Genomic DNA, 11,644 nt, shown 5'->3' on the forward strand with positions numbered 1-11,644 from the left:
GCTTTCTCTTACATAAAGAAAAAGCAGAATGTGTAGAAACCAGTGCAGGTAGGTTGCTGGGTTAATGATGGGAAACTGAGGAAGTTCTTCTCCGTACGTATATTGTGTGTGTGTGTGCGCGCGCGCGCGCGTGTGTGTGTGTGTGTGTGTGTGTGTGTGTGTGTGTGTGTGTGTAAAACATAAGATGAGGTCCTAAGTTTAGAGTGAGGTGGGAAGGAGCAAGTTGATTTGAGGAGCAAGAAGAAATATGAAATTATCATCTTAGAGAACAGGGAAACTAATTTACTGGGGATATACAATAAGATATACGGTCAGAAATTTCTAGTGAGTTGAGGCATCCAGGCTATGTAATTTTTCCACCAGTAATGTTTAGCCACTGAAGTTTTCTGGGATTTAAATAAGTTTAAAAAAAAATAGAGGTTAATGAAGTTGAAGCTTTTCCAGGTAAGCAGATAGAAAGAGTGAGATAAGAGAATTAAGGACATTTTCAAGACTGGGACTCTAATGCTGGACCCAAGGAATTTGAACAGATACAAGGAGAAATAAGGACCTGAGGGTGTGATTAAGTCTAAACAAAACAGTTCTGTAGCCATCCCTTCTAGCAACTTTCAAGTCAGTATCTTCACATCCCCCTGACCACCCACCCCAACCCCCAAACACCGCCTCTCCCCTACCCTTTCCTGGGAGAAAAGCTCAGGGCAAGACATGGCAGGAGTATGTTCAGAGCTAACTCTACAAAAGGCAGCCCTGGACTTCCTTCTCCTCCTCTTCCTCCCCTTGCCCCTCCTCCTTCCATAGTGCAATGTGGCCTGAGACATGCATTGAGATAAGTTCCCATTTGTCCATTAGGACACCTTCAAGCACATCTTCCTCTTCGCCACCCAAGAAGCCAGAGGGGACCTCCAGGAAAGCCTAGCAGGCAACTAAAATTATCCATTCATCTTAGTCCACTTTTCTTCATGAAGTAAATTCTCCAAGTAGATCAAGGAACACAACTATCATTTATAATGTTGACTAAGGATAAACATAGCTGCTTCCTAAAAATTAATTCACAGGAAGAATTCTATGTGAAACATAGTATTGGCTGGCATTTAAGATAGAGTGGTAACAGAGCTGTCCATTCCCAGGGTCTGTGATGAAAGATAGGAACATAACAAGAGCACATCTAACAAATCAATGTGCCATCTGCTTCAGTACCTGGCCTCCGGAGGTGACTAATCCTGGCTGCTTCTCAAGAATGTTTAACCATCTCCTCCTGCCCCTCTTCCTGACCCATCTTCCTCTCTTAATAGAGCATAATAAAAACATATGGCTCTGTCGAAAGCTTCCGGCAGCAGAATTCCATGTGAACCATGGTAAATTTCTCTCTCACTTTTTCCTGCCTTCTGGAATATGTGATTTAGGCATTTTTCTGGCTCCCAATCTTCTAAGATGGATCCTAACCCCACCCAGAGAAGGAGAAATAAGAGAATATATAAACTTCTTGAAACTATCAAGTCCCATGATTGTATCCAGAAGTTCCTTGAGTGCTCATCAAGATGACATGTTCTCCGGTTTCCCCAAACTAATGCTTTTAGGTAAGAGGCAGCTTCATTAGTCATAATAGGTAAAAATTTCTATATTAACAGAGCTGACTCCTTTGATCAACAATAAAACGTGTGTATACATATCTATGTATGCATGAGATTTAAACTTTTCTTTAAGGCTCAGAGTACGTCAATTACTCTACTATTCTGCTTTCAAACAACGGCAGTGTCAGCAATTACTTTAGGTATATCAGTTTATTTGGCTCCATTTACATTGTTCCAGGCTGCTCACCAAAAACAATATAGACCCCAGCTGCATTCCTACTCTGGACCCGTCCACAGGAAGGATTAATTAGGTAGCACCCACCAGAGGTCTACTTACAGGGCAGAGGGAAAAGACAAGCTTCTTGGAAAAATAGTTAAAGTCGATAACCACTATATGTGTGTACACACACACATGCACATGGAGAGTGGGCTAAAATTGAGAATAATTCACAGTAAGGAACAAAGTCTATCCTACATATTATCTTCTATTTTATAAACTCATACCTGAGTTCTAGGGTAAGGGGCAACAACAAAAGAATCAATATAAATTCAGAAAGCTCTTTTGCTGACATCCCTACTAGGCAAAAATATTAAAAGTTTCTGTCAATGTTGGCATTCGTAGCTCAAGCAGTGATGGCAGACCAGGTCAGAAGTTGGCATCAGCAGCTTCCACAATAGGGAAACCAGTTCTGGGAGCCTCTGACCACAGTGGAATCCAGGGCCTTTTTTACACACTAACATCCTCAACATTGGGTCTCTGCAGACATAGCTCTGGCCATGGCGGGATTGTCAGCAGCAGTGGTATTGTGGGTATAAAAATTGTGGAAGCACAAGTCCTGTAGATGTCCAATCAGCAAAAGTGACAACTCCTTAAAGTGTCCTCAAAACAGGAAAGAAGAAAAATGGCGGATACCATGTATGTGGTAGCCCCCAAAATCAGCTTATAAAGCATACTTAAGAATTTTACCAGAGATTTCTAGAACTATGTGGAAGTCCGTTAAAGAGGTGTCTGGGAAGTATCAAAACAGACAATTTCCCCATGATTCTGATTTTACTTTGGGAGTGGCAGGGTTTAGGAAACCCTACCTTATGTGTCCCTGGGTCTTCTTTTGTTAGTCTTCCCCCATGAATATTCCCTATGTTACTGCTGATATATGACACTCAGCAGTCATATTCCTCTTCTTTGTAATTCACTCTCTATTTGGATTGGGTAGGGTTGGCATCAAATATGAGAAAATAAACTCTAAGTAAAGATATGAGAAATTTGCATAAGGGTAAAGTGTGTAAGCCTTAACCTGTAAACATTGTGTTATTCATTGAAGCAATTTGGGGATTTTTTAAAATTTTAACTGTTTTAGAACACAGATTATGTTCAATAACTAAAATTCAAGTAAGTGAATTATAACCATATTTATATATCTATTCCATGTCAACCATGCTTCAAACAAATGAGGCATGGTTTGCAAAATAAACAAGATCAATCATTTCCTTTTTTTAAGTTTATTTATTTATTTTGAGAGAGAGAGCACACACTGGGAGGGGCAGAGAGAAGGAGAGAGAGAATCTCAAGCAGGCTTCACACCATCAGCACAGAGCCCAATGTGGAGCTCGAACTCAAAAACCGTGAGATCGTGACCTGAGCGGAGATCAAGAGTCAGACACTTAACCGACTGTGCCACCCAGGCACCCCTCAATCATTTCCTTTTTAATAAAACATCAATTTATTGTTCACCTATGGTTTTGATGGCTTTCTGATGCTGATAATTTAACACATTTTGCATTCATGATACCACTATGACTCAAGAGCAATACTGAAAAGTTCTAGCTTATAGATAAATTGAATGAATCTGTAACCTATAAATACAACAATAGTAGCTGAGCCTGTAACATAACGAAGAATGACACCAATGGACAACGAACCAACACAGGGTTGTTTCCTAAATTGTCATTAGTGACCACAAGCATCACCAGATAGGATGATTTTAAGTGCTGTTGATGGCTGATAGCAGTACTTTAAGGAAATGAGGGGAAAGGTTTTACATTTATCACAGCGACCTAATTTGAACACTTAGATAGCAATTAAGTCACATTTATGTTCAAGGTGCATGAGGAACTATAATATCAGCTTATCAGTATGTTCCCAACCTGGGCCATTAGCCTGGAGTCAAATACCCATATTCTGGCTCTAAGCCTGATTGTAAATTGGAACGCTCATAAATAGACTGCATAGTCCAATAGAAAGAGCTTACTCAAAAATGTATATTTAAATTTGGCTCTGCCACTTACATAAAGGATCTCTTTAAAGCTACCCTAAAGCAGTGTTTTTCAAACTTTAAATGTGTATATAACAAGACCTGGGGAGGGGAGCACCTGGGTGGCTCAGTTGGTTAAGTGTCCAACTTCGGCTCAAGTCATGATCTCACAGTTTGTGGGTTGGAGCTCCGCGACAGGGCTCTGTGCTGATAGCTTGGAGCCTGGAGCCTGCTTCAGATTCTGTGTCTCCCTCTCTCTCTGCTCCTCCCCCGCTGTGCACTCTCTCTCGCGCTCTCTCTCAAAAATAAATAAACATAAAAACAAAAAACAAAAAACAAAAAAAACAAGACCTCGGGATCACATAAAATGCTCATTGTAATTAAACTGGTCTGAGGGGTGGAGTCTGAGCTCCATTTCCACAAGCTCCCCTATTCCTTCCCTGCTTCCTGGACCAACTTTGAGTGGCAAAGCCTTGGAGGTTTACTGATAGAACATGTAGAAAACACGTATGTACATGAGAAAGCATTTTGTAAAATGGCATCAGGATCACGTTATATTAAAAGTTGGTGATTCAGTTCAACTCATCAAGAAAAGTCCTAGAATAAATTATGTTCCAGATATTTAATTTTTCCTTTTTAGCAAAATCAAAAACAAAACTGGGAATTGGAAAGGCAACACAAGAAAGATATTCATCCTAAACAATTTTGTTGCTTTTGTTTGCTTTCCAGGATTAATCTCAGTGTCACCATCCTAAAATTATAGGGGGAAAAACTTGCTTTTTAAAAGAAATTTGTACAATTAGACCCAATCCTAGATATGTCCTGTAGATGGTCTCATCCCAATCAAAACAGAAATAGTAAGTTACAAGGAAAAGGAAAAAGACAGCTGGCTCCAGAAATAACTGGCAACAAGAAGAGATCGTTGTAGGGAAAGACATTAAAAACTAATAAAAGCAGACACAAGAACACAGAAATCAGGACCATATAAACATCTAATTTCTCTAAGTAAAACTGCTCTTTTTCATTGCCACTGGCATTTTCTGGAAGAAATGAACAAAATCAACAGCATGATTATTGATTTCCAAAGTATTTCTGTGTTCCTTATCGAAAGTTTAAGCGTTGGTTTTAACCCTGACCTGTGTACACAGAGGGCAGGAGAGACCAAAGAAAGAAGCAGGCCCCCCAGCCTGGTAGGTGGCAAGTTTAGTAAAACAAGAGAACCTACATACAAGGCTTGTCTTCAGTGGCCTCAAGAAGAGTACATCTTTGCACCCACCCACCAGAATCTTAGAGGCCTTACCCAGATTCAGTCACGTGTACTGCCAGATGGTCTCAATAACAACTTACTCTCTTAAGGCAGCATCCTTGAAAAGGGCTCCAGGTGTGGAAAATACATTCCAAGGATAGGGGTGGGGTAAGGAGCCTCTGATTGTGGGGTCCATCTTGAGGTCTCCACTTCTCCATGAACTCCTCCAACGCCAAGGAAACATACATCCTCTCTGAGTTCCAATACCACATATTTTAGCCCATCTTTCATTGTCACTTGGTCAGTTTGCTGCATTATGTGAAGAAGATTTTCATCACATATCAGAAAACGCACAGCTGATCCCTCCCATGGAATAATAAAACCCTTCCCGATGTTTCAAATTTTGGACAGAATGACTACCTATCATAGACCCAGATCACTAACACTTTACCCAGATCAAGCAACAGCTTGCTTGCTCCAATGATGGATCTCTTTACCATGGTTCTGGAGGCACCATGATTATAGAGTTAGAACTCTACTGTAATGATGCCAGAAATTCATCAGACTCGCTCTCACCTGAATTTTATAGTCTCTCTTTCTGTTTGCATCTCTGTCGATCCTCTCTCACCTGCCCATAGTGAGAGGAAGTATCATTCATAACCCAAAATGCCAGGATATTGTTTAAAGAAACATGTATGAATGAAAATTTAGTTTGGTGTCATCAGAGGCTGGAAGAAATGACGAATGAGACTAAAATCTGAGTAACTGTCAACGTATTCTGACAGTACCATTCTTTTGAAAAGTAGACTAGAAGCAAAAACTACTAATACTAACTTAATTCCTTAGGGCAGTCAATACCAAATCATGACGCCATTTAAATGCAAAACAGCCAGTAAGCGATTTGGTTCTGAAAGCATTAAAGACGCAGACAGGAGAGAAATGTTTAGAGATGCCAGAACTGCACTCATGGTGGGGAATATCGCGCACCTGCATATTGTTCTTTGCACCAGCCCTGAATAATCTGGGTCAGCTGCCCCAAGAGGGTAGCCTCATTATCAAGCAGCTCTTCACTCTCTGGTTGCTTCACCTAAGAAAACCTGAACTTAGTGGATGACCGAGCAGGCGTTCCCTTCCACAGAAACACTTGTATGGTGCATCAGGAGTGGCTTTAAATGGTGGAGATAATTACTTAATTCAAGCTGCAGCAACTGGCCAAGTAAACATGTAGCAGCCAGGAAGCTATTAGCATGATTTTAAGGCAATTATTCCATTAGTGTTTAATAGTCTCCAATTAGTCTTCTGTATCAAAGTTTGAATGTCTTTTTTCCTCCAAAAATTCTCACAGTTGAGCAATGCAGAAAAGTACCAAACCCATTTTTACACCTACATTTATATGTATGGGTCTACCAAACCTACTTTACAAAATCCTGGGGAAATTCAGGGGTGTGGGTTTGGCAAAACATTTTTTTTTCTCAGAAGTATTGGGGGTGAGAATGGGATGCTTTGCAGGGGATTCGCTTTGAGTATAATATTAAGAAGGGCTGGGAAAGCAGTGAAAATTCCCACTGTGTCCAATGCCACAGCCCCTCTAGTACCATATTCAAAATGGGTCTCATGTGAAGCCTCCCAGTCTCACCCCCAATGCCTCTACTGGAAGACAAGCAGAATATCAAAGTCTCTGACCTCAGGTTTTCACTTTGACCCATGGGAAGAAAAGGAAAATTGCCCTGTATCCTGCTAATGCCTCGTTCCTTGTCCCCTCACCCTGGTTAGTAGTTCTTGCCACTGAGTCATCCCGATACAAATCCCAATGCGTTTCCCTATTAAAAGTCTTAGGAGACTTTCCCCAAGGACCACTTTAGGGGCCAGATCATTTATCTGATGGTACATCATTTGCCTTCACTGAGCTGCATCTATGAAATGGAGTTAATAGAACCAGTGTGCTTCATGAGGTTTGGGGAAGGATTATATGATCTGGTGTAAATACTACGGCTTTGAAAGGTGAAGAATTAGAGAAATGTAATGTAGATTCTGACATAGTATCATACCATCCCTCAGAACTAGCAATGTGAACTTAGGCTTTTAAACCCCCTGCATATCTGGTGAGTCATCTATCAGAAGGCTGGCATCAGAGTCCTTGCCTTTATTACTTTCTATGTGTACAGAAATGCTCAGGTGAGATCATATGAAAGCAACCGTCTACAAGCCAAATAAAAAGCAAGAAAAGATAGGAACGCCTGTGGAAGTGAGAGTGAAATTTTGCCAACAAAGTTGTGTACTTTCTATCGTCTCCTTCAAAAGAGCAATCTGGAGGCTCACCCGGGTCTCAGGGTAAGTGCAGGGTGGAGAAGCTGGGTTGTTCTTTTCCTCGGAGGTACCTGGGCTCTCGGGAAGCAACCTCTTGAAGAAGGGCAAAAGGAGACAAACCCTTCCTTCAGGGGTTGGCCCTCAGAATGCAACCTGTGCCTGTCCTAGGAGCCAAACATCCACTTGACTAACGACCACTGATTTGAGTTACTGATCAATTCCAGCGCTGCTGGCTAGATAGAGCCTGTTGGGATTTTTCAAAAGAACCCTTCTCTCTTGTTTTTTCTCCTTTCCTCTTTATTATGTCTTCCTCCAGTGGCTGAGAGGGGGCGCTGGATGGGGCAGGTCAAGAGGAGATAGACCAGAAGGGTGAACTTGATAACCAGGCTGAGCTCTGGGCTAGGGATGGACTACCTTTGGGTAAATTGTCCTTTAGCCGGGTCCTGGAGGGATCAGACATCTGCACCCGCAGCCCAAGTGAAAAGTCAAATTGGTAACCAAGTATGGCCGTGGCCCCAGCTCTCACCGTAGTAGTCCGCCCTGAAATGTCCCTCTCTCTTGCACACCTGAGCTAGGGGCTACTGAGCGCTCCCGCCCCAGAAAGCTGCCTAGTTCTCTGGTCTAAAACCGCGCGCGCCATGCTGAAGACTCTGGGTCCCTCGCGTCTCTTCCTCGCTTTGCCGGACTTCCTTCTAGGCTGTCTGGACGCTCGCACTGTCCGCTTTTTCCCCTTTGGTTGGCCAGTTCATCGCACCCTCGGCCGCCGCTCACGCAGGTTTCCCTGCTGGGCTTCTGTCCCAAGCAACACAGACGCTCGGTCCGCAAGGGTTTGCTTTCCTGACCCGGGCGCTATACGACGCTAACAGCACTCGGAACGCAATCCAGACGGTGACCACGCGGCCAAGCCCGCCGGGTCCACGCAAACCGGGAAGCGGCGCCCCTCAGCCCCTCGCTCCCTTCAGCTCCCCGTCAAGGGCAGTGGTCACGCCGCCGCGGGTCCCCGAACTTTCATCGCTCTTCGGGAAGCGCTTTGTCTCTTTAAAGGAGACTGGGGACGAATATTAATGGTTCGGGTAGGTTCTAACCGAGAATCTGCCAAATCCGCTCGACTCCGTGACAGGGATGGAGTCGGAGGTCCACGAGCCGGAGCCGGAGCCGAGCCCTCGGACGCCAGCTCGCGCTCCCCGCGCACAGTCACCCCGCAGACCCAGAAATCGCCCCCGCCCCCCCCACCCCGAGTCTGGGAGGAAAACCGTGGGAGGGGGCACGAGGAGGACCCTAGGGCCGAGGCTTCCCCCTGCCCCAGTCCTCTCGCACAGCCTGCCTGCTTTCACAGCCCAGTGCAACAGCAGTCACCTTGACTCGCCGCGCCACGGTCCCCAGAGGTTTGCAAAACGCCAGGAGGCCCGAGGCTCCCAGCGCGCGCTCGCCTGGCCGGAGACCCACCCCTGGGGACGAGCTCCTCTCCCTCGGGCAGCGTGGCAAGTTACCACTTCGTGGCAGATCATGCAGGGCGGGGCGGGTGGAGCGCCCCGTCGGCAGCCTCTGCGCGCCTACCTGGGATGGCTAAATTGGTGAGGGGGATGCTGTGGATGCTGTCCGGCAGAGTTGCCATCCAGTCGGCGAATTTCAGCTCGCTCTTCCCCTGAGACGAGGCCATCGTGCCGGTCGGCGTGCCGCGCGCTGGTCCCCACACTCCCGGGCAGGCTGGCAGGCTGCTGCCGCTAATCCAGTGTTTGCTCCGGCCCCGCTAGAGTTTACACTCCGCTCTGCGCCACACCCACAGGATGGCGCAGACACATGCTAATTTTAATAATTATTCAAAACACCCCGTGCTCCCCTAGTGCCTCCGCCAGACTCCGCCGGAGCTTTTGTTCCTGACGTCCGTGCTCGGCTTTCTGCTCTCTCCCCTCCCTCCTCGCCTCCCTCCTCCCGTCTTATCCCTCCTATGCGTCTCTGCCTTTTCTCGCCATTCTGCAGCTTTCCTTGGCTTCTTTGTAACTTGGTTCACCCAGCTGCTTTGCCCAGGGTCTTGCTCGGCCCTTTGATGTGACTTCCTGGTCCAGTCTGGACGAAAGACAGTCCGGTGGTTGGAGCTAAAATCCTAGTGGACTTGGGATGCTATTGCCTCCTGGGGAGCAGACTCGCCTACTGGCTCTCAGGACTTTCCATTCTTACCAAAGAGCTTTCCTTTTTTATAAGCTACAACAGGTTGTGCCTCTCCTCAGCCGGAGCCCACAGCCCTGCGTATAACAAAATGGTGGTCTTTAATCATCATTTGCCTCATTTGGGGAATGGTTGGCAATTGTGCTGTAGGCAAAGAGCAGTAAATTCCAGGTGGTTCCTACTTAATTCCTGATACCCTGTTCCAGACGTTTCAAGGTAAAGAAGCATTTCAACCCCTTCGTTTCTGGGATCATGAGAAATCTGTTATCGCCATGGGAAAGCTATGTCCTCTGTCTCATTTTCACCCACTCAGGACAAGGCTAAAGCCCAATGATAGAAGAAAATCACATTTCCTGGTGACATACTGTGATTATTGCCAGTACCATTTGGTGGAATTTATTTGGCAACGTTCAAAATGATTTATGCGATTGTCTGATTTTTCATTCCTTGGCAGACTAGAAAGATGTGTCTCTCTCAGGAGAAATCACTCATTGAGCCTCCAAAGAACTGTCTTGGTCCACCTGCTCTCAGATGAGAAAGAGAAGGGAAAGTTTTACAAACGTGATGAGTCTAAGGGTGGCCTGAGGAATGTATAAGTGATGCACTGAAAATTGGCTAGGTCTTTGCAACCCAGAGAATGTAGATGCAACACGGTACCTCTGTTCTGTGATCCAGTGGTGTGTAAATCCTGTTCCTAAGGTAAATGCTATTCGGTTGGGGAAATGAAAACAAGGTGAGAGAGAGAGCTGTCAAACCTGGGAATGATCATTTCATTTCAGTAAACCCTACAGCACTAAAATCCACAACTAAAGCTTGTTTATCGTATGAAGATGCATAGCCCAGAGAATATTGACTCCAAATGGGGAGCACTGGGAGAAGGTTGGAGAGAAGAGATCAGTCCCCATCCTTGTGATCAAATTTTCCATTCCTGCCTAGAATCAGTTCATAGCTTCAAGAAGACATGGCAGGGTTATCTTTAAGAATAAGGTAGAAATGTCCTGGGATTTTTTTTTCCTAAGGCAAATCTTAATATTCTTGCTAGCCTAGTAGGAGACCACATATCCTTTTGATTAGAGTGAAGAATTTAGCTCACTATAAGATTCTACAAATACCACCCTTCTGACTAATGTTGGTGCTCTGTGGGCATCATGGCAGGGCCATGATAGGAGCTCAGATCTGGAATCAGCTGCTCTGTCTCTGAGTATGTTGGGCAAGTCTTCTAGTCTCTGTCAGCCCTAGTTATCTCCATTATAAAATAGTGATAATAACTCAGAGATTTGTAGTAAATCTTCTAGGGGCATATATGAAAAGCTTTGTTATCAGCAAAGCAGCATATGAAATGTGAGATTTATGTTTATTCAGACAATAACATATGTCTATTTTATTGCCTTTTCTATAATTACAGAGTATTCATCTTCAAGAGAATGAAATAATTATTGAATCTTGGGAATATTTTTTAATAGGATACACTTTAAAAATATGCCCTGCTCAAGTATGTTGAACTTATGTGTCTCTAAAAATTTACAAACATTTTTTATTATTTTTTTAATGAAACCACTTTAAATGTTGAGGAAAGTTGTCTCTATAAGGAATTGTACACTGTATCTTTTGGTAAAGCAAACAATCCCTCTCCTATTTTATCTGCTTTAAATTCCAGAATTTTTAATATATTGATTGTGCATAAAACTTCACATTTCTCAGCATGCAATCCACCAGAAAGGACAGGGTTGAAAGTTGATAGTTCTGAATTTCTTTCCCAGCCTTATAAACAATCTTTTAGGCAACTTTATGACCCAGTTTCCTCATCTTTCTATTACCACTACTGCTACCACTTACTAAATGACATTAAGAAAATGATGTGATTTCACTGGGTTTTACTTTGCCCACTGTATAAGTCATGGTTCTCTGCATACACACACACACACACACACACACACACACACACACACACACACACATACAGAGAAGTAGGGAGAGGAAAGGTGGGAGGGAAGGAAGGAGAGAGAAGGATTTATTTTAAGGAGCTGGCTCATGTGATCATAAGAGCTGGAAAACCCAAAAGGCAGGCCAGTAGGCTGGGAACTCAAGTAGGACTTCTATTC

The 11,644-nt window shown here is 44.1% G+C and overlaps 1 protein-coding gene across 2 annotated transcripts in view; it reads right to left on the reverse strand.

Moving 5' to 3' along the window:
* The window catches only part of PLCXD3 (phosphatidylinositol specific phospholipase C X domain containing 3), a 166,199-nt gene extending 156,592 nt beyond the window's left edge, over positions 1-9,607 (reverse strand). Inside the window, exon 1 of one of the 2 annotated variants that reach the window (XM_025924801.2) lies at positions 8,934-9,596. In XM_025924801.2, the coding sequence (XP_025780586.1) occupies positions 8,934-9,036 (103 nt within the window). In that variant the 5' untranslated portion in view covers positions 9,037-9,596. Of the gene's footprint in view, positions 1-8,933 lie in introns of both variants that reach the window. The other variant, XM_086677933.1, reaches the window with a different exon arrangement.
* Between the last annotated feature and the right edge of the window lie 2,037 nt (positions 9,608-11,644).

Source organism: Puma concolor, chromosome A1 (assembly GCF_028749965.1).
Source record: "Puma concolor isolate L17-30 chromosome A1, mPumCon1.1.hap2, whole genome shotgun sequence".
In the NCBI taxonomy this organism is placed as follows: Eukaryota; Metazoa; Chordata; class Mammalia; order Carnivora; family Felidae; genus Puma; species Puma concolor.